At 43.8% G+C, this 23,070-nt stretch overlaps 1 protein-coding gene across 3 annotated transcripts in view; it reads left to right on the top strand.

The window, feature by feature from the left end:
- PAQR5 (progestin and adipoQ receptor family member 5) overlaps window positions 1-23,070 on the top strand; it is a 32,516-nt gene that overhangs the window by 4,519 nt on the left and 4,927 nt on the right. For 2 of the 3 annotated variants that reach the window (XM_044980003.1, XM_044980004.1), the window contains exons 2-5: window positions 8,412-8,636; window positions 11,203-11,330; window positions 11,561-11,766; window positions 14,889-15,015. In XM_044980003.1, the coding sequence (XP_044835938.1) occupies window positions 8,586-8,636; window positions 11,203-11,330; window positions 11,561-11,766; window positions 14,889-15,015 (512 nt within the window). In that variant the 5' untranslated portion in view covers window positions 8,412-8,585. Of the gene's footprint in view, window positions 1-325; window positions 527-8,411; window positions 8,637-11,202; window positions 11,331-11,560; window positions 11,767-14,888; window positions 15,016-23,070 lie in introns of those variants that run through there. The other variant, XM_044980002.1, reaches the window with a different exon arrangement.

The raw sequence follows: 23,070 nt of genomic DNA, 5'->3' as shown, positions 1-23,070 counted from the left end.
TGTGTTAGTCTCTAAGGTGCCACAAGTACTCCTGTTCTTTTTGCGGATACAGACTAACACGGCTGCTACTCTGAAACCTTCCAATAAAACATGAATCAGAATGAATTCGCTCCTAATCCCAGAGAGCAGCCTGCATGCTTAACCGCTGTGCCCTGCCCTGCGCCAGCATGCTGCGCGCCACCCCACAGCTGGCTAATGTGTATGTACTGCCTGGCCGAGTGGCTGCCGCAAGCATATCTCACTCAGAGCTGCTCTGCTTCTGTTGCCCTGCCCTTAAGAGGTCAACAGGTTGTTTTTGTTTCTTTTGCAAACCTGTCAGCCCACTTACTCTCACTGAGCTGCTGTCTACGCCCCAGCTCAGCCCCAAACAATTCTGCTACTTACCACATTTCTAGCACAGGGCTGATCTGTGCACTTTCCATTGTACAAAGAAGAATAGTGCTGACATCCTGGTGCTGAGGGGGCTGCCAGCTCCTCTGGTTATTAGGGCATAGGCGAGTGCATCCCGGCTCCCAGAGGCAGAGATGTAAGTACAGTGCATATTTGCTTCCCAGCAACTCTTCTGGTTTTTATGCAGCTTTTTTGATGGTCTTTTATGTTGCTTGTAGTGAAATATACTGAATTTTTATATAATAAATGCAAACAGCACTTTTGACCGTAACTAGGCGTGGAAGGATTAGATTGGTAAAGGTCGATTTCACTGTACACACAGAAACCAATGAAAAAATATTTCCATTGGAAAATAATCAAATTTTACAGCTAGACAAAGTAAGAAAAATGCTGCATGAGTATTTATTCACATTTAATGTCAGGATAGTTCCTTTGTATATTTTGATGTGTGATATTGGAAATTTGTGTTTCAATGGTTATAAAGTTTTAACTTTTTGAATACCCACATTTATCATTGGACAGTAATTGTTTAACCCCCCCTTGTCTGACCACCCCATAATTTCACACAACTGTGAAATTTTAAATAAAAAAAAGTTTAAAACCCATAGTTTTACACAACTGTGAAAATTTAAACCAATAAATAACTTTAAAAATAAACCTCAATATTATCTGTCAAAATTATTTAAAAAACAATCAGATTCTGCCAAGCCCAACTATCTGCAATCTGCAAGAGAAAGTTTGAACTCTCTCTCTCTCTCTCTCACACACACACACACACACACACACACACACACACACACACACACACACACACAAAACAATGGCAAATTAGTATGTATTTTGTGTGTCATAAGAACAATTCGTTTATTTTAAGAAGTCGCTTCCTTCGTTCATTCATACTGTAACAATAATATCTTAAGTATATAATAGCATTTGCGCTGTCATTCCAAAACACTTTACAAGCAGACATACGCCACTGAAATGCAGCCATCTCTGGGGTGCAGTAGAAATCTGATCACCCTGGATTCAACAAAGCACCTTAACACATGCTTAAGTCTGCTTGAAAGTGACTTCAATGGGACTTCAGCAAACACTTAGAACGTTTTCTTTGTGTTTAAATGCTTTGCTGTGTTGGGCCCTAACCAGTAATAAATGATATAACAAACCTATTATAAATTCCTCACCGTTCTGCCTACAAGGTTTTGGCAATTCTTAGGTTGTTACCTTTAGTGGTGATTATGCAGGAGGGCTCAGTCACTGGTTTTATAGCTTAACAATTCTCTCTTGTGCTGTACAGAGTAAATCATAAAAGTTAATAATTAACAGCTAAAATATTTCTCTTGAATTTAAATCATCCTGTGTGCACTGTTGTATTTTAACTCTGATTGTGTCTGCCATGCAGCCAATGCTAATAAATGTAACTATAGAAACTCTACAATGGAAGGTTGTGCTTCAGGCAGACCTGTTTACCCTAGGCCCATGTTGTCCTGAATAAAAGCGCTCCCTTGTAGAAGAGAGGTGATTCTATAGGGGAATGGCAGGGCTTCTCATTTAGAGAAACCCATCTTGAAAAACTGGAAGTTAAATTGTCAGGCTGAAATATTCCTGTGTAAACGTAACAGCAAAAGAACCGCTGGCTCCTGCCCTTGGAGATGTGGGCGTGCACCGTATGTAGTGTGTTTTATAAAAACTCTACTCAGCATGTGTGGACATATGCTTTGCTGAGTTTGCAAGATAAGCAGGGAGACGCTTCTCTACATTCAAGCTTCAAAGCCAAATTTTGACCAGGATCTTGAAGCCCTTAGGTGCATGTTGCTCCCATGGAACTCAGTGGAGAGTAACATGAGGCTTGTACAAGGGGAAGTTGTGTTAAAGGGAATTGGACGAACTGTGAGAAAGTTTGTGTCTCTGTTTTTGGGGAGGGAAGTCGTAACTTTTACAAAGATCTCTCTATCCTCATGACTGCTTGCAGCACTCACCTGCATGTGCACCTCACCACCCTTCATACGCCACTTTCTGGCTGCTTGTTAATGTTTCCCTTATTCAAATTAGTGCAGCGTCCAGGAGTGCAAGTAGGGTGGTACCTTCCAGTGCGCAGTACCGGCAAGAGATTGTTAGTGGCTACGGGGTACCAGAAAGATTGGGGGGAGGGGCTGCACTCTGCTCCTTAAAGGAACGGAACACAGCTAGGGAGGACATTCATTCTTTATATGGCTTTAACAGCACAATACATATGCTAACAAACCTAAACAAAGGCTTTGTTTAAGTTTGTTAGCCTATGTATTGTGCTGTTACATTGGTCAGGAGTCCTCAAGAAGGGAGGTATGGGGTGGACGGAAGGTTTAAACAGTGTTTTTTATTCTGTTTCTCCCCATTGGTCTGAATTATCCATGACATCCATACTGCATCACATCAAGTCCAAATCAGTAGAGGAATGCCTCTGCTTGCACTGACCAGAGGAGGTTTGGGTTCTGATGTCAGCCCAGTTCTGCAGCCTGATGGGAATCAGATCTTGTCCCCAGTGTACGCAGAATTCTTCTTTGCAGCCAAACTAGTCTAAAAGCTTATCTACACTGCCACTTACAGCTCTGAAACTTTCCTCTCTCAAGGGTGTGAAAAAACATCCCTCCCCTGAGAGATGCAAGTTTCAGAGCTGCAAAGTGGCAGTGTAGATAGAGCTACCGCACTGGGGGCTACTCCCCTCATGGGGGTGGGGTTTTTACAGCGCTGGGAGAGCCCTCCCATTTTGCTAACTGGAACGGAAGCAGCAAAACAAAGAAAACAAATGCCTCATTTTCCAGTTTTGTGGGTGAGAGAACTATAAGTGAATATTATAATGCCGGACACTGACGGCCTTAAACCAGCTGCCTCAGGAATCTGTCAAGAACTTTGCACATGGAGGGTCACATGGGGAGGTCACGTGTCCCCTCCCCTTATGTCCCTCCCATGAGTAGAGTACCGGCAAGAAATGATTTCTACTAGCACCACTGGCAGCGTCCCAGAGGCCACAGGGGTCTTGCTGTGGGAGCAGAGGGAAATGGGACTGTAGGGTTGGTTGTCTGCCCTTGCAAGTCTTTTCATCGGTTCTAGAGTTGTGCATAGCTGACTCTGAGCTTTAGAGAGGGGACTATATTTCTGACACTTGGCCAGTGAGACCAGAAGACATTTTAGCTGTTTCAGGCATGTGTAATTAATGAGATGTATTCATATCAACATAGCTTTTTGGGTACTTTGACTCTCTCTCTGGTCAGCAGTGAATGCCAGCTTGGAGGGCGAACAGGCAAGCTAGTGGTGCACAAGGGAGAATGGTTTGCCATGACGAAATCAAGGCTAGAAATGAGAAGGTTCCCAACTATCGGAGGAGTGACATTTTGGAACAGCCTCTCATTAGCCCTAATACAGGCAAACAAATGAACTAGTTTGAAGATGGAGCTTGATAAATTTCAGAAGGGAATTATATGAGGGGGCTGCCTGGAAAAGTACAGGCCTGGACATGGTGACCCTGATGGGAGGTTCCTTCCAATCCTGTGTAAATTTGTAATATATTGATACACAACACAGTAATTCACTAGCGAGGGCATATTGCTCATCCAGGACACATTTCTGAAATGAACTATCAGCTGCTCTTAGATACTACACTGATGGATGCCGATACAAGAATCTAGATACACAGACAGAGAGTCAGTGACTAGTTATTTGTACGCCCGATTACCTGATTTGCAATCGTGGTAACTCAGCGTATCAGACACTCGGCTTTGTCTGAGACTAAAAATATGGGTCATGTGCTGATCAACGATCCGACATGTAAACCATGTCGCCATGTAGCAAACACGTTGAGCTGCTCACAGTACTTTTCCAGTTTCACTAAAATCAGAGTTTGTATTTTTTCTGTCCCGTGGCTCCCTTCGGTCGTGTTCATAGCAAATGTTTCTGGCAAAGGACAGGAGCGAGCAGAGCTTGTTCCAGACCTTGAGAGTCCGGGTGAGCACTGGAGGGCCCAGGTCTGCATGGTGGGGAATGTTCACAATGGGGATTTGGAGCATTGCCCCACAGGGTTTGACCCATCGCTTGGACTGCAGTGAGAAAAACGCTTAACTAAAAAGGGGACCTTAGCAGACCAGACGCTGCCTGTCACAAGACAAAACTCTGAGCCTGTAGGACCCTGCTTGTAAATCTGAAAAGAAGTAAAGTAATTACAGATCATGGGAAAAATTGGACGTGACGTGTAAACTTCAAAAGCATTTCTGATGGTTTTTATGTCACGTGTTACATTTCTGGGATAGGTTCATTTTCTTCGTTTAAAATAGGTGAGTGACCATCGAACCCTTTTTTCTGGGAAGTTGCTTTGCACGGAGGACTCCCATTATGCAGAGCAGCTCAGGAGTTGCACAGCCACAGACTGTGTTTAATAGTGTTGGAAGGCTGGATATGAGAGAGTGAGGCAAACTCCCATGATAAGGTGTGGGGCATTTGCAGGCAAATAAAAAGGGAGTGTGTTCACTTCTCCGGGTAGAGAATAATTGTAGGGCGGAAAAGGATATCAAAGGCTTTGCTTGATATGGGGTTTCTCTACCACTGGTGCTGTGTGTCTACATGGAATCAGTCCAGCACTTAGTCTGATCCTGTCCTGGGCCGATGCCCCTCAGCTCTTAGTGAGGTTGTGACGGGGACGTTATGCACAAGAGAAAAGGGGAAGATGGAATAATTGGGCTGTCTGTCATAGGACGTGTGTATTGATACAGAAAATAATGAAACTGCCATTTTCAAATCTAAGTTTGTGGTGCCAGTTTGTCTGTCACTTGGATAATACTGCTTTAAATATTGTCCAGGCACTGCGACTGGAATGTGACCGTGCTAGTAACACTTGACTACAGGCCTACTGGAAGGCGAGGCAAGCTGATGAAATATATGTTTGGATACTCACCCTTAAATGACCCTTCGCCACAATCTTTGACTACACGGTAGTTCAGGCTGTAAGAAGTCTGGGGACCTGGAGCTCGAGAGCCTGCTGATTCAACTCCAGCAGCCTGCAATAGGTTAGCACAGAGCATGGAAATAGGGCTCTGCAGTTGCACGCTGTGAGAAGTGGCCAGAAAAGGAAAGAAAGCGGTCTCTGTAATGCAGAAAGAAAGCTGTCAGGAATCGGAAGAGACAGCTTGAGTTAGACATTTGGAAAGGTTTTGCAGAAACAGACACCAAAAAAGCTCTGGGGAACTGTGAGCAATACACAGACATTTCAGCGTTCACCTGCCATTCCAAAGAGGGGCATCCCCAGGCCCTGGATGCATTCCCAGCATGCCCACCCCTCAGAGGAAATCCAGCCCTGTGCAGGTAGGCTTCAAATAGGTGCTTGGGAATAAATGACCATGATTGTAAATGCTGTCAGAAAATCATTCCCATGCCAGGAGTAACAGCAACGTGCCAATTGTGAGCCAACAAATTAAAAAAGGTGGTTTGAAAACCGAGTGTTCTCTGAAATGGTTTCAGCAGAATGTTTGTTTTAATGAACTCGCTTCATTTATCTGTGAGTTAGCAAGTTATGGGACAGTATGGGAAACCTCAGTGCCTTTCTGTGCCAAGGGGTGTCCTGTAGATGGCGCTACAAACACCTTCTATAGGCCTTCACTTTCGATGCTCTGTTTCTGTTGTAGCCTAAGCAAAGCTGACAGCAAAGTTGCTTAATTCTGAAAGGCTAAGGAGCACTTTTGACCGTCACTGCACCTGTTAAAGGCTGGGAGTTTGCTGAAACCATGGAAAGGGGCTCTCCTCTCCCCTGCCCCTGGCCCAGACAGGTATAAATACACTAGCTTATTCAGCATCCCAGCACCCTGGTGAGGCAGGTTTTGTTAGCGTCTCAGCTGTGCAAGGAGGGTAAGGCCCAGCGTGGTGAAGGGAGTTGTCCAAGATCACAAAGTGAGTCTGTGAGAAATCTGGGATTAGAACCCAGGAGTCCTGAGTTTGCGCCTCTAACAACTGCAGACTATTGCAACACCCACCCTTGATCCTTTTGCATTTTCTCACATTAGGAGTGCAGCCTGGCCCCTTTTGGCTACTGTAGAAGCCGGCAGCTTGTATCTCTTCCCCCAGGCTCTATTCCAGCACATCTGGGCCTCCCTGCCAGGGCATTTAAGCTAGTCCTAAACTGCCAATGCCCAGGATTCAGCATCTGACAGTCTCCCACCCACCTCCCAACCTCCTCAGCAATGCCAGCTGGGGCCAGAGGGCCGGACAGACGGAGTTTGACTGTTAGGGAAGGTTGCCAGTAGGGGTTGAGATAAAGAGGGAGACATACTGATTTCCCAGGGGCTGCATGTTATTAACACCACCGAGCTGTCACTGGGCATGGAGGAGTTTGTACTCCACACCTTGTGGCATTGGACCGGGAGCAATAAGCTGATACTGGCTGGAACGAGGAGGGGCTCCCATGACTGAGACTACCCCAAACAGCTGCAGGTTTGGCAGCATTGCCTGGATCCCCCCATCTCCCCACTCCTTTAAGGAGAGGCCCCCTGCCCCTCATCTCACCTCCCCAGTCTATTGATGTCCAAGGACAGAACTGAGCAGAGACCATCTGCGTGGTAGCACAGTACTGCACATGGAAGGCTGGTCCTCTTGCCATTTCGCCGGTTCTCTCTTGGGTGATTTTTTTGTGTGATGATAAATGGAAATTTCAGACACCGCTAGATGGAGTGTTAAGGAAATAAATGCCACTCGTGCTGCGTATTCCCCTTGACACCCAGTCCTAACGGGAACCACCCACAGAAAAATATGGGAAACAAGTGCCATTCTGCAAAGGGGCCAATCCTGCCTTGAATGGAGCACACGTCAATGCCGATGGGAGCTTTCAGTGTGGGCTGATTGGCTGCATCAGGCCACAGAATGTCAAGACAAGTGGGCATCTGAGCTTCCTCCCAGTATTTCCATCCATGGTGGGGAGTTTGGACCCCCATGACAGAATAGGCAGGGCCCAAACTAGACTTGGGTAGAATTTTTCATTAGACTAGTTTTTTTTTCCACCAAAAATGCAGTTGTGGGGTGACCACGAAAATCTGCGAATTCGGCTAGATTATGGCAAATAGTCTCAGTCAAAAAAAAAAAAAAAAGTCCGTCTAGCCCAGTATCCTGTCGTCTGACAGTGGCCGATGCCAGGTGCCCCAGAGGGAATGAACAGAACAGGGAATCATCAAGTGATCCATCCCCTGTTGCTCATTCCCAGCTTCTGGCAAACAGAGGCTAGGGACACCATCCCTGCCCATCCTGTCTAACAGCCATTGATGGCCCTATCCTCCATGCATTTATCTAGTTGTTTTTGAACCCTGTTATAATCTTGGCCTTCACAACATCCTCTGGCAAGGAGTTCCACAGGTTGACTGTGCATTGTGTGAACAAGTACTTCCTTTTGTTTGTTTTAAATCTGCTGCCTGTTAATTTCATTTGGTGACCCCTGGTTCTTATGTTATGTGTTATGAGAAGGAATAAATAACACTTCCTGATTTACTCTCTCCACACCTGTCATGATTTTATAGACCTCTATCATATGCCACCTTAGTCATTTCTTTTCCAAGCTGAAAAGTCCCAGTCTTGTTAATCTCTCCTCATACGGAAGCTGTTCCATACCTCAATCGTTTTTGTTGCCCTTTTGTGTACCCTTTCCAATTCCAATATATCTGGGATGACCACATCTGCACGCAGTATTCAAGGCCGAGATCCAATACAGAGCATAGGATTCACGTCAGCCCATTTTGATGGCCTACGTGCGACATAATCTGTGCATAGGCTTTGCACAGGGGTGAATGTCACTGTCTTGCCCGACACATCACACCTGCCTTCACTAAACCCAAGAATCCCAAACTGGCACCCTAACTTGGTATAGAAACAGAAAAGAGAGCAGCTGATAGGGATGTGACACAGACTAGAGCTGCCAATAACGGTTTGAATCCAGTTACCTGGCCCAGGGCCCTTTCCTCCTTTGTTTCTCTTGCATAGCAATCCCCCTTGTATTGTTCTCTTGCTCTCCCTAGCACCAAAGCACTTGGGGGTCTCGGCAACAAGCCCGGTGAGGAGACAGGAAGGTGTAAATAATGATGAGTTTGGCCTGAGGCCATAGATGAAGACTACGCAGGAGCCTGTCTCTAAGGAGGTGAAGATTTAACAAGCATCCGAGCCAAAATCAACACCGCCTAGCCCAACACACAATGCTGAGCTGGAAGTTGCCCAGGCAACTCAGTATTAATCAAGTGCCTCAGGTAAGTAAGGTTTTGTTAAATGTATCTCCTATTTGGCTGCTGATCTGTGTGGGCTCAGTAGCCTAATAAAACCTCAGCTACAGCGTCTCTTTTTAATTATAACTTTCTTCTAATGCTCTACATGTGACTCTTTTGATTAAAGCGTGTTGGCCAAACCCTATGTCCAAATCAGTGGCCCTCGACCTGGCTGGGAAAAAAACCTATTTTTGTGGAAAATGTTTGAAATGGTGAAGTTGTTTTGTTTGGTGTAATTTTTTGTTTTGAAGCGTTTGAAAGAGAGGCATTGAAAAAACAGTGCAGAGAATTTTTTTCAGTGTATTTTTAATTTTTTTAATTGAAAACATTATAAAATGGTTATAAAACTTACATTCATCAAAAACCAGGTTTTTGATCAACTATTTTGATAATGATTTTCAATAATATTGTGAATTCATTTAAATACCTGTATGCGCACACACTAAAAGCAAAAAAGAAATTTGTGAAAAAGGAAAAATGTTGAGTTTTGTTGCATACAATTTTGTTTTCACAAGAAAGCCATTTATTGGATGAAAATATTTTTAGTTAAAAAAAATGTTGACCAATTTTCATGACCATTTTAAAAAAAAAAATTGGCCTAATTATTCAGAAAAGAGGTGGAGAATGAAATTTGGCCCATCTTCCCATTGAGGATAGTAGAACTATTTACAAGAAGACGACACACAGATTTGGCTTTTACCATGATTACTTTAGATTTAAAAGAAAAACTGAGGAGACGCTGCAGTTTAATGTTCACTTGATTTTGGTCACATCAAGGTAAAGAAAACATCTGTTCTTGCAGGGAGGGTATTTCACTCGCTTAGGTTAGAGAATCAGAGTCAGACCCTGAATTTCAGATAAAGAAGAGTCAGATTCATTTTAGGAACTGTCTGAGTATCTCAAAAGCAAGCTCAGTGCTCTGACCTAGGCATGGTAATGTTAGAAAGAGTCACATCTAGCAAGCGCAGTTATTTAAAGACACTGGGAGGATATTGAGGGGAATTATTTTCAGTAATGGGCTCATTAACATAAGGTGAGATCTCTGTTCAAACAATAGCAGCACCCAGCTCTCTTCAGAGTTGTGCCACATTTATAACCTACTTCACTGAGATGCAGTTCAATTATATGTTCCTTCCTGATCTTAAAATGTTAGGACATATAAAGTTACTGGAGACACTTGAAGTCTGTCTGGAACATTAGCTACTAATTCTTTGTGCCACATTCTGCCATCATTGCTCATGTTAAATAACACCTTATCCAAACAAGAGTCCTACTGACTTCAATAGACGACTTGCTGTGTAAAGATGGCATAATCTAGCCTTTGGAAAGGAGACTATCATACACTGATCTCTGAGCTGTCTAGGTGGACATTGCTTGCTCTTCACTGTGATAGTGGAGTGCTGCAATGAGTTTTAATTTTTGGAAGAGTCTGAACTTAAAGGACAAGATTTTCAGAACCGGGTGCCTGAAGCCAGACCCTTCTGGGAAAGCACCTCCCAGACCTGTGCTGGCAGGGTTTGTGCTAACACGCTAAAAAGAGCTGTGTAGACATTGTGGCTGAGGCTAGCGCTTGGGTTCTCAAGTCTCCCCCACCATGCCGGTTTGAGAGCCAGCTCCAGCCCGAGCCGCAACAGCCCTACTGCTATTTATAATGTGCTGGCGCAAGCCCTGCCAGCACAAGTCTGTGGACTCGGGCTGGTAGGCTCCCTCCCACATGCAGTATAGACATACCCGTAGTCCAGATGTGGGCACCTAACTACGTGGGCTCATTTTCGGAATTGCTGAGGACCCAACAGCTGCTATTTTCTTCAACAACTCTGAAAACCAGCCCCAAATTATCTCTCATGTGGCTCCCAAATGGAGGCACTGCACATTTTTTGAATGACCTAATGGGCTGGCTGGAGCTGAGCTGCAGCCCAGCTTCCACATGCCACTGAGGGGACAGAGGCCAGGAGCAGCCAGCAGCTGGGGGGCCAGCCCTTGCCAACAGTTCTGCTGCAGGCTTGCAGGTCGAGGGTCAGCTCCTATATGTACGTGTCCTTTGAGCTCATGGTCCTCATCAAGAATTTCCCTATGATCCTCACACTTTTGCCAGAAGCTGGGAATGGGCGACGGGGGATGGATCACTTGATGATTCCCTGCTCTGTTCATTCCCCCTGGGGCACCTGTTAGAAGACAGGACACTGGGCTAGATGGACCTTTGGTCTGACCCAGTGTGGCCATTCTTATGACCCTGTTTATTACCTCGATTGTTCCTCACCCCCTGAGCCCATGTCCTAGATGAGAACATGCGACCATGTTTCTGCAACAACCCTACTGCTGTTAACACTGCAAACATGTGTTCTCCTTCCTTTGTAGCATGCTTTCTGAATTAAATAGTTACCAGTATTCTGCACTGCAGCTTGATAAAGTTCTCTTTTTACAGGGAGATGTTTAGTGGGAGTTTTGCTGCAGGACTGGGCATCTCATGCTCCAGTTCCTGTGACACAGTGTGAAATATACAGACTGTACAGTCCATCTAAACGATGCGCTTCTAAACATCCCCTTGCAGGTGTTTCGAGAGCAGGGCATCCTGTTTGGGTATCGCCATCCAAGAAGTTCTGCAACAGACTGTCTCCTCAGCGTCTTCCAGATGACAAATGAAACACTAAATATATGGACACATTTTTTGCCTGCCTGGTACTTGAGCTGGTTTTTATTAACTGCTGTATTTTCAAATGTTTAAACTCACCCTAAGCCGATGGCTGTTTGTGATGGGGGGCGACTGAAGGATTTGGGGACCTGGGTGGGAAATGTACCGTGTTCCAATGGAGGGACAGGGAAAATATAACTGAGAACTCAAATAATAACAATGGGGCAGGAGTTCACTAGTAACACACAAGGTACTAACTCAGTGTTTTCTATTTCAGGTACTTCCTATGGAAGTTGTTTGCCTTGGCCTATTCGCTGGATGTCTGGAACGACACGTATGCCTGGCCCTTCCTTGCCTACATGCTCACGTGCTGTATTTATCCTTTCACATCCAGCTGTGCCCACACATTCAGTACGATGTCCATCCAGGCGAGACATATTTGTTATTTCTTTGATTATGGTGCCCTTAGTATGTACAGCTTAGGTAAGAGTCTCCAAACATTGTCTTGTTAAATATGTAACAGAATCATTGACAACATCTTCAGAAGCATCCAAGTGACTTAGGGGCCAGATCCTCAAAGGTATTTAGGCCCCAAGCTCCCACTGATATCCGTAAGAATTATGTACCTAAACACCTTTAAAGATCTGGGCCTAAGCCCCATTGTCAAAAGTGACTTTGGCATTTAGGAGCCTAAATCTAATTAAAAGTCAACGGAACATGGGCTCCTAATTCACTTTTGAAAATAGGACTTAGGCTTTTAAGTCATTTAGGCACTTTTGAAAAGGTTGCCCAATGTCTCTTTTTTTCCCCTCATTCATCTTTAATGCCTTAAGTATTTTAGGATTGCTGTAGGTGTTTTTCAGTTAATAATAATTCATGCTTTGCACCTTCCATTCAAGGATCTCAAATCACTTCATGAACATTAATGAAGTAAGGCTCACAACACCTTCCTGAGATATGGAAGTATTTTAATACCCATGTTACAGAAACTAAAGCACAGAGTTTAAATGCCTTGCCTGAAGTCACACAGGAAGTCCCGAGGCTGCTGGTATTTATGCCAGGAACCAAGAGATTGACAGCTGAAAATGGGCTTAAAGCTACCTTTGTTCCCCCCGAGTCAAGTCCTGCATCAACCCAAGAATTGGGGTCCTTTCCCTTTATGCAACCACAGCAAATTAGGGACCAAATGCTACCTGGGCTGGAAGTGAGAGGAGGAGCATGGGCTCTGGTGGTTCATGCTCTGCTGCTTGAATCCTGATGCCCAGGGCTGGGTTCTCTGGGGTGACTATGGGAGGCACAGCTGGTGCATGCTGTGGCCGAACAGCCAGCTGGGGGACATATCCTGCTGTCTGCCTGGCGGATGACATCTCCCTGGAGCTGTTGGGTCCATCTCACTAGTGCTTCCTTCACATGCCACCTTGAAATCCTGCTCCACCAATTAGCAAGGGGAGATTGGAGGACCTCTTGTCCTTAACTATTGCAACATGACTGTGTTGAAGACACACCCAGGACTTGAGACAGACAGACACACACTTAATCCAATTCTGATGCCTGCCGAAGTCAAAGACGAGGCTTGCTAGATACTTGTACTACCATCCACAGAATGTTGAAGTACAGTCCTGCATGTTAACATTTGGTAAAGTCACTCTGTCTGGGAGCGTTGAAGTAAAAACGGTGACTTTTTTCTATCATGGATCAGTGCTGTGTGTTAATGGTTAATCCTGGGGGTAGAGGGGACCAAAGCGGTGGCCTGACACTGTTATGGCTCTATAGAAAGAATGCTGAGTACGTGCAACCCGTGTGAGAATAGCTCTGGTGTTTTTACTGATACCATCGAGGGAGATGCAGGCCATCTCACCATTTGTGAATTAATTCCATGCTTTTGTCTACAGTGGATTACACCTGCTGTTTCGGTTTAGAGTGGCCCGTGGCTTGTAAAACACCTGTCACCAACATTTTTAGATGTTGCCATTTTGCTAATGCCTAGAGTAAAAGGATGAAATTGCATGATCCAAATAGCTCCATATCCCCATATCCCCCCGAAAAACAAAGTAAGGTAAATTAGCCCTAACCTGCTGGTTCAGATGTTCTGCATTCCTGCAGTGCCAACATAGCACATATCTATTATCACGGGACATGTCCAGCCTCCTTTGAAGTTGCTGGTAATTCTTATCAGTGCACAGTCATACAAGGGGTTGCTGAAAGTACCCTGCTCTGAATCAGAGTTTCCCCTCTGTGATGTGTCTAATCTGCAGCTACATAAGGATCCAGAGGGACCTGGCTGTCTTGCTTTAAATCAGAGATATCCTGACATGAAGTTACTGCCTTTGGGTTTATTTATTACATTTGTAAAGGAATGGGCCCCGTGGGATGCGTCATCTCTGTTACAAGGAAGTCTTGCTGACAGCAACTGGAACAATAAAGTTATCTTCAGCACTTAATGAAATAATTCAAGCATCAATAGGAATGACAGTAAAGAAAGCCTATACACTGGCAGCCACATAAATACAACAGAAACGTAAGAACATCTCCACTGCAATTTAAAAAAATCCATTGAAGGGTCCGATCGTGCAGTCCTGACTTAGCCCTAGCAGTCACTGCGGGGGGAAATGCCTGATTTAGGACTGGTTGCAGGGTCGGGCTCCTCGGTTTTTGTAAAATACCTGAAAGGAGCAGGCTGAAGCACACTACAATTCTGTCACTTTACAACAAGAAAAAACAAAAGGTTCTGGGCTGGATTCTTCTCTTGCTTACACTGGGGTCAGTCAAGAGGGACTGCACTCAAGTCAATGGCATTGCACAGGCATAAAACCCAATGTGAGTGAGAACAGAATCAGCCCAGGGATACATAATTTGACTTAATTTTTTCTAAGAGAAAAAGATGTATAAACGTAGCTAGAATAGAATGTTATCAGGCTGGGCTGCCAATGTATAGGGGAATGCTATTGTCCTAAGTCAATTTGTTTCTCTCCTGTGTGATACAGACCAACTTCAAAGCTCTAATTGTTTAACCTAGTATCTGAAATGATGAAACTTTTTTCCTTATTTTGTCTTTTACATGTGTTAAATTAAGGTCCCTAGTCCACTCGCAGACACCTCTGATCAAGTCCATGGCAGACTATCCACTATCAAAGAGACAAAGGTAGGTGAAGTAATGTCTTTTACTGGTCCAACTCTTGTTGGTGAGAGAGACAGACACCTCTCTCAGCAACTGAAGTTGGTCCAGCAAAAGATATCACTTCAACCACCTTGTCTCTAGACCAGCACAGCTACAACAACACTACATATCCAATATCAGTCAGCTTCAAACAACAATGGACTTTTTCTGATAGTCTTGCCCCTGAATCTGGAGGCTTATTTTAAAATTTTCCAACGTGCTGAAATCCTGTCCTTCCTTGCAGCTTTCTTTAATTGCAGAGGGAGCTACAGGTGCTCATCATCTCTGAAATTCATTACCTCTGAGATATTTAGGATCTGCCTACAAGATACACAGGATAACATAGGTTTGCTTGTTTGAAACCTGCAAGATCACCAAATTACCCGGGAGGTTACTGAAGGGCACTAATAACATTCAAAACTAACCTGGGCACTGATTTTATTTTCAGGTTCTGCGATTGCTTATTCAACGTATGTTTTCCCAGAAGAATGGATCAATAGCACTTTCCATCACTGTTATGTACCCATTGCTGTGCTTAACACGGTCATTAGCACTGGTCTTTCCTGCTACTCCAGGTACAGTTACCTCCTGATTATCCCACTGTGACTGCGAAAGCAGGTTTATTTACAAATGTAGCTTTGGAATATGCAACGCTGTGTGCACTGGGGAAAGGAAAGGGGAAAGGACGTTTAATTTTAGAACTGTGAAGCTAGAGCAGCTTCACAAGAAAGCATGTGAAATAACTTATCGGTAAAGCTTTATTTTTAGAGTTGCTGAAAGCTAGCTTGATATCTTAACTTACTATGTTTAATATGTCGGCCTAAAGTAACTTGTTTTTTTCTTTAACTACAGTGTGCCTGATATATGGGGTAAAGAAATTTGGCCCCTGTGCTGCAACCACTTAAGCATGGGTTTAATTTTAAGCACCTAGATAGTCCTGTTGAAGTCAAGGGGACTGCTCATGGGCATAAAGTTAGGAACGTGCGTAAGGGTTTGCAGGATTGGGGCCTCACACCCAATCGCCTCCTTTGTAAAGGGTAATAAACATGACGTGTACTGTATGCTTACCATGAGAAAACCATTAAATCTAACTGCCCTGAAAATCTGACTTTATTATAAACTGAAAGTATCCTGGCATGGAATTTGGATTTGAGCAACATTTCTAAAAACTGCCATAGTACTCAGCTAGCTTCTGGTTATGAATTACCTACCAAATCTCAAAAAGGATCTTTTTAATCTTAATTCATGATGGAAATCCTCTTTAAAGCCTTCTCTGTCGAAGGTTAATCTCTACCATTAGGATAACTCGCAGTTTGCCTCTGCAACTGATTTTTGGTTTTGGAGCTGCATGAATAGTTCAGTGTAATTAGTCAATTGTCCTTTTACTGGAGGAGTGATCCCAGTTTTTCCTGTTGGCATGTGTGTCCATTACAGGACAAAGCACCACAATAGCTTCTGCCTATTGAGGAGTGCTTCCCGATCAGCTGTAGTGGCTCTAAGTACACTCCTAACCCGGGGCCATAGATGAGGGAGAGCTGAATCCCCAAAGGTAAAACACCAAAACAAAATGGAACAGCAGCAGAGGTGATTCTGCTGTAGCAGAGAAAAGAAGCAACTCCAGGGGGGAACAAATTGATAGCATAGCAGTGCATGGGTCTACCCAAAATCATGCTGCAAAGCTTGGGTGTCCCAGATAGGTCCTGATCCAGCCACTTACTTACAGAAGTAGCTCTGCTGAGTTCTGTAGGGTACTCGCAGAGGACTGACTACTCACTAGAGTCAGGGCTGCAGGTTTGCCTCCATCATTTTAATTTTAGTACCAAGTATTATGTGAACTGCAGAATTAGGAACTGATATTTTTAGACCATCCCACTTGTCTTGCCTTTTTTTCCCCGTCCTTTTTTCTTTTTTAACTCTATTTCTCTCTTCTTCTGTTTGTTTTCCCCTCCTCTTTTGTGTTGGTTGACTTTTGATTTCCGTTGTCTGGTTAGACAAATAAAGACAGGTGACAGTGGGTTAACTCTAGCTTTTACAATTTCAAGTATTACCAGGCTAACCCAGTTATGAAATGTCAATGTGTTTGACCAGTCCAAGTGTAGCTTTTTAACCTATTTTAAATTATTTTTAATTTACAAATTGAAATGCCAGCATCCTCTAATTGCAGAACTGGAGATATGGTCATGTAAAAATTTTTTACAGCACTAAATAGATCGGATAAGACCGTGTAACATTGTTGTCTCAGCAATGCTGAAGTGTCAGTTGTATTTTTGGTGACGCCATCAAATGTCACCATTTTAACAAGTCAAAAAAAGGTTCCCGAGTAAGCAGAAATTGAGACTAGTGGGCTTGATTCTGCTCTAACTTTACACCAGGGTGATTCCATTGGCTCAAATAATATATTCCTGATTTACACCAGCCTGAGTGGAGAATCAGGCCCACTGATTTCTAGTTGCCGTCTCTAATGGGATAATAGCTCTTGAATCCTAGAGACATCTTCCTCTTCCTACCAAACCATCCTGTTGCTTCACAATCAGCAGTGCAATGTTGTCCCCTGTGTGTAGGTAACTTCTCTATTGTCCATAATAAACATGTAATAAAATCAGAGAATATCTCTGTGCAGTTGACGTTGAACTCTTATCGGAAGCTTTTATATATTTCCCTAACTTCATTCACGCAAAATAGAGCTTCCCTGTCCAATGAGCTGCAGCAGCCTGGAACTTCAGCTTACCCTGTGCCAGCAATGACTTTGGTAGCTACCAGACTCTCCATCTGTTCTTTTCTGTTTGTCTGTCTCTCTCCTTTCTGTTTTTCTTTTAGGCTCAGGCCCGCAGCTGCAGAGGAAGAGCAATGCCACCCTGTGGCACAGAATCACTTTCCCCAGGGGGCTTGATGTTCAGTGAAGTACACTAGGAGTGCACAGTTCCGTAAAATCCATAGTTTTGTGAATGTCTCTTCGCCAAAGTCCTCTTCCTTGTTTATGTAAGTGGCTAACTCACGATTGCATCCCCAAAGGGTGCACGAGCCACGCAAGGGGCAGAGATCCTGCTTCAACAGGTTGGAAAGAAAATGGGAGAGAATTTAAGGGCCTGGCTGAGTCCCTGGGAGTTTAAGGCATTCAGCACCCTGCAGGAAATGCAGTGCTCAGTGACAGCAGGAAATCTCATTTGCTTTCATACAACACAGAATCCTTCCATAATCTTAATTGCTATAGCTAAAGGACCAGGTTCTGCTGAGTTACGCCTGTGCAACGCTTCCTAAAAATCAATGCGAGTCAGAGCAAAACTTGGTCCACACTGCGGAATGGGCAATGTTGGAAGCAATGCAGTCGAACACGTTTAGAAGTGCAGCCACCCATGAATCTCTCTCTCTTGTCTTTTTTTTAAAAAAACACTCCCAGTAGTAGGCCAATGCAATCTTGGGCCATCCACATCTACCATAGCTTTTATGACCATTCACAGAAAAACCACTGTGACATTTATACCTTGGCAGAGTGTCCTGGAACCCCCATATTCCTCATTTACATATGATTGTGATCTTACGTATAAATCATGCCTTGTAAGGTATCAGGGGAAAGGTTATGACCTGCTGAAAGTCATTTCTCTGTCCATATGTGTATATCATTGATGCATGAGAATTATGTAGTATGGTGGTCACTAAAACATGCTGTAAGTTGGGGAATCAGCCAGACATCAGCTCCCCAGAGGCAACAGCAAGGAAAGTGGCCAACACCCGGGTGGGGTATCAATCAACTCATCAACAACCATTGTCCAGCAAGGGAGCTACAATGCAACGACTCACCTGCATGAAACCACACATGGGGAATTGCTCAGTCTTGCCTAGAGACTCGGCAAGGCCGACCCAGACATGCTGGACTTGTGTTTTCCAAGCACATGGACTGAGGGTAATAAACAGACAGAGTGGCCACATGCTTGGCCTTTCTCCTTCCCCCACCTATGCTGCAAGCAACTAAAACACTGAGAAGACAAGACTCCAACAGAGGAGATTGGCCCAGATTTCAAGGGGGAAATCTGTATACTAAGGACGGCAATATCCAGTGGGGTGAGAAAAACTGCCTAATCTAGTTGTTGCCCAGTCTAATAGGGTTGAGAGTTTAGACTGCGTGGTCATATTTTATTTCTTTTGGTAACTAACTCTGACTTTTTGCCTATCACTTAATATCACTTAAAATCTACCTTTTATAGTCAATACATTTGTTTTACTGTTTATCTTTACCAGTGAGTCTGTATGAAGTGTGTGGCAAATCTGCTCAGGCTTGCAAAGGCTGGTGTATGTCCACTTTCCATTGATGAAGTGGTGAACCAATTAATAAATCTGCACTGCCATCTTGAGCAGTGCGCGGCAGTATATTCCTGGGGCACAGTGCTGGGAGCTAGGGGAATTTGGCTCTAGTGCCTTTCTCTGTGTGATTCGGGAGTGGCTCTGGGAGCAGTCATGCAATCTGGCTGGGTGTGGGCTCCACATGCTGTTGTGCTGAGTGATCACAGCGCCTGGAGGGGTTTGCTGCTGGTCACTAGCAAGGCATTGCGAGAGGCAGCCCAGGCTGGGGAGGGTTAAGGGGGCACAGCGGTCCCACAGTCCCAGGCTGCACCTTGGGGGGATCCCGTCACAATCACATCTACCAATAAGCAGATATATTTCCACTGCTCCAAATGAACTGGGCACTAACTTTCATAGGCATGCAGATTATTTTAGTGAGTAAAAGATTATGTAGTTGCAACAATACAGTATAACGATTTCAGGTTGATTAATACTCAGGCCATTTGCACTTCATCATCATCTTGGCAAATCCCAAAGGGACGTAGCCTTCTTGTAAAGCAATCGCCATCCGGATCGATCTTTGGCATGGTGCTTAAGGTTGTCTGGTTGTATATTGAGGTTTCTGTCCATCACTGGCAACCTTGTCATGCCACTGAAGCATTTCGCACCCACATGGTCACCGGCGGGGTAGCAACATTCATTGGTAAGCATGCATCAGAACTCATTGGTCTTCCATTTTTATAATATATCCATACCAACAAAGCTACCGGAACTGATCCGGTCCTGATGGAGATGATTGTTGGATTTGGCTTCGAATATCTTAATTTCTGATCTTGTCTTGCCACTTCATATGGAGCAGCTGACAGAGACAATGAAAATTAGAACCATCAGTCCAGTGATCTTCAGCCTTCCGATGCGCCCACGTTTCATTTCCGTGCAACAGAGTTGGTGTAACTGTCATTCTATAGACCTGCAGCTTCATAGAAAGCTTGATGTCATGAGGTCCCCACAGAGGCCACTGAAGGGCCTGAATCATGGATGCTGCTATACAAGCGTCCACATTTTTCAAGCATTGTTCAGCATTGTCTTTGACGCTACTCAAGGATCTGACAGCTGGCAGCTGCTCCATGTCCCGTTTAGGACAGGTTAATATTGAGCTGGTTGTAAACAGCAAAGTAGCTTGCATGGGTCTGGTTATTAATCCCAACAAAACTAAATCTGAAACCATTACCATCAAACAGCCTACAGCTCCAGATTACAGCCAGCACAGTATTAACCTGTCCGGGTGGGACATCAAGCAGTTGACAACTATTTTCACTTGCTCTAAAACAGTGGTTCCCAAACTGGGGTTCATGAGCCCCTGGGGGTTTGTGAAATGTTACAGGAGGCTCTTGGGGAAAAAAATCCCTAATGGTGGACAGAGGGACAGTACGGGGCCAGCAGCCCAGAGCCCCTGGACTTCCAAGAGCTAAGCAGATCAAAGCAAGTGCATCCATCACACTGAGATTTAAACTTCAAGACTCTATAAGAAACTGAAAGGGAGGTGGATATTTTTTGCTGTTTTTAAAATTAAATGGGCAGCTAGTATTGTTTTTAAAATTATTGTGAAGAACAAGTTTAAGCTTTGTTGTAACGTGCATTGTTTGCCTGGACTGCTCAAGACCTGAATGCTTGTGCAGGAGGAACTCTTTGAGTTGGCTTCTTAAATACCTTCGTGCTGTTTCACATCTGATACCCCTTGATGAAACCTAAGAGCCTTGTCTTATAACAGGCTTAATCAAAGTGATACAAGCTACGAAAATGAGATCTTGGAACAGTGTTGCCGTTTTCATAATGTAATAAAAATACTGTAATGATAAATAATAATTAATAATACTGTGTAATAAGCATGTCATAAAAACAAATTTTATATTTCCAAGATCACTGCTTTTTTAATTTATACTCAGGTAAAGGAGAAAATCCCTGGAAATATTCATTTTTAGGCAGAGGTTTGCAAGACTTGACATTTTATTGAAAGGAGTTCACAGGTTGTTAAAGTTTGGAACCACTGCTCTACAATAACTAAAAATGGAGAAAGTATTAGTATATAAGCTAAATTATGACTTAATTGGTATCACAGAGACTTGGTAGGCTAAATCTCATGACTGGAATATTGGTAGCGATTGTGTAGGAAGGACCAGCAGGGGAAAAGGCAGGAAATGTTGCATTATATATCAAGAATATATAGACTTGTTTTGAGGTCTAGAAGGAGGTGAGAAGCATATCAGTTGAAAATCCCTGGGTAAAGATAAAAGGGGAAAAAATAGGGATGACATCATGGTAGGGGGCTACTATAGACCACGAGATCAGGAAGAAGTGGATGAGACATTTCTAGAACAAATAACAGAAATATCCAAAACACAAGACCTGGTAGTAATGGGGCACCTTATCCAGACAACTGTTGGAAAAATAATGCAGCAAAATACAAAATGTCCAATAAATTCTTGGAATGTATTGGGGACAATTTTTTATTTCAGAAAGTGGAGGAAATAACCAGGGTGAGAGCCATTTTAGACTTGATTCTGACCAACCAGGAGGAATTGGTAGCGAATCTGAAGGTGGAAGGCAATTTGGGTGAAAGTGACCATGTGAAATGATAGATTTCATGATTCCTAAGGAAAGGAATGCGAGAGCAGCAGAATAAGGTTTACTTGGTCCTGCCTCAGCACAGGGGATTAGACTAGATGACCTCTCAAGATCCCTTCCAGATCTACATTTCTATGATTCTATGTACCCATTCATCTTAACCACTTCATACTGTTCCTCATGAAGATTAATAGGAATATGAATCATTGTATCAGCATGAAGATGGAACTTCTTGATGAAGGCAGGAACTTTTATCATGGTCATCAGAAAAAAGTTAATGTGTTTCTATAAATCTACCGTACCAGCTCTTACCAGCTTCTCAGGAATTTGTTTCAATACTGGATAGTTGATTGGTGAGTTGGTAATAAAGCATTTTTTCCCTTTTATGTACTTTACGAATACTGAATTATCAAATGTGAAAGTGTATAAAAATGGCTGAAAACGAACTTATTTTTGACTTTTAGGGGAAGCAGGATGCCTCCATTGCTATCTCACTGAGAACTTCCTACTTCTTCCCATATCCTTCTCACCCACTGAATCAGTATCTGTGCAGCAGTCGCATCTCAAGAGCTCTCACTTCAGATTCCTACATGGATCTAGAATAAAGACTGGACAAATGGAAGAAAACAGAGAAGTATTTCTGGGATTTGGTGCATCTCACTTAAACTTTACTTGCAGAACTGCGCACCTGGGCTGAAGAATTGGTGTTATGTTTCAGAAATGGAAGCAAATGTAGATTTGTACATTGCTAAAAAGAAGTAGCAAAATGCAGGGCAACTAGTAGCACAGCAGTATTTGAATGGGTGCATGAGGACATGCAGGATGGGATGGAATCTACACTTGCACCAAAGCTCAGCACCCTACAAGGAGGATAAAAAGAAAGCCAATAGGATCAGCATCGTTTTCCATACCCAAAGTCTGCAGACCTTACAACAGGCTTTCACAGAGGTCCAAACTGTCAGAGCTTTGTTGGGGGCCAGCTTCACATCTGATTTGAAAAGCACTAGTCAGTATCTAGTCCAGGGGTTTTCAAACTGGGGGTTGTAACCCTCAGGGAGTCACCAGGTTATTACATGGTGGGTCGCGAGCTGTCAGCCTCCACCCCCAAACCCCGCTTTGCCTCCAGCATTTATAATTGTGCTAAATACAAAAAAAGTGTTTTTAATTTATAAGGTTTGCTGTGTGAAAGGGGTCACCAATGCAAAAGTCTGAGAAACACTGATCTAGTTCATTGCTCAGAAAGTCTGGATAGTTACAAAGAATTGTTTTGCAGGGACAGGGTGTTAAAAGAGCTGAGAAGTTGGTAGGGAGCCTTAGATGACCTGAGCACAGAATGCTGCATGTAGAAGGTGCAAGGACAAGGAGCAGTGAGAAATTTGAACTTGCAGTAATGAAACAGCTGCTGTGTAGCTACCAAGTTTGTTCTCCTTGATAGCAAGAATAAGACCTAAGGAAGAAGTGCAGAGTTAAGACGACCCAAATTAGCATCAAGACACACCCATTCAATACACTGTATGTAACCACATGGGGAGCAGGGCTGAAGGAGATTTGAGGCTTACTTTTGCCATACTACACCCCATGCTTATCTTTCCTTGCCCTCACATGGAACCAGCCTCCACTTGTGCTACACCACTCAAGGATTTACAGGATCAAGCCCTGACTCTAAGGGATAAGTGAAGTGTCTGTGATCCCTGATATTCCAACTGGATTTCTGACCTGGATAGAAT

This window comes from Mauremys mutica, chromosome 11, assembly GCF_020497125.1.
Source record: "Mauremys mutica isolate MM-2020 ecotype Southern chromosome 11, ASM2049712v1, whole genome shotgun sequence".
Classification (NCBI taxonomy): Eukaryota; Metazoa; Chordata; order Testudines; family Geoemydidae; genus Mauremys; species Mauremys mutica.
Note: the sequence above shows the minus strand (reverse complement) of the source record. Positions and strands in the feature narration are given on the sequence as shown.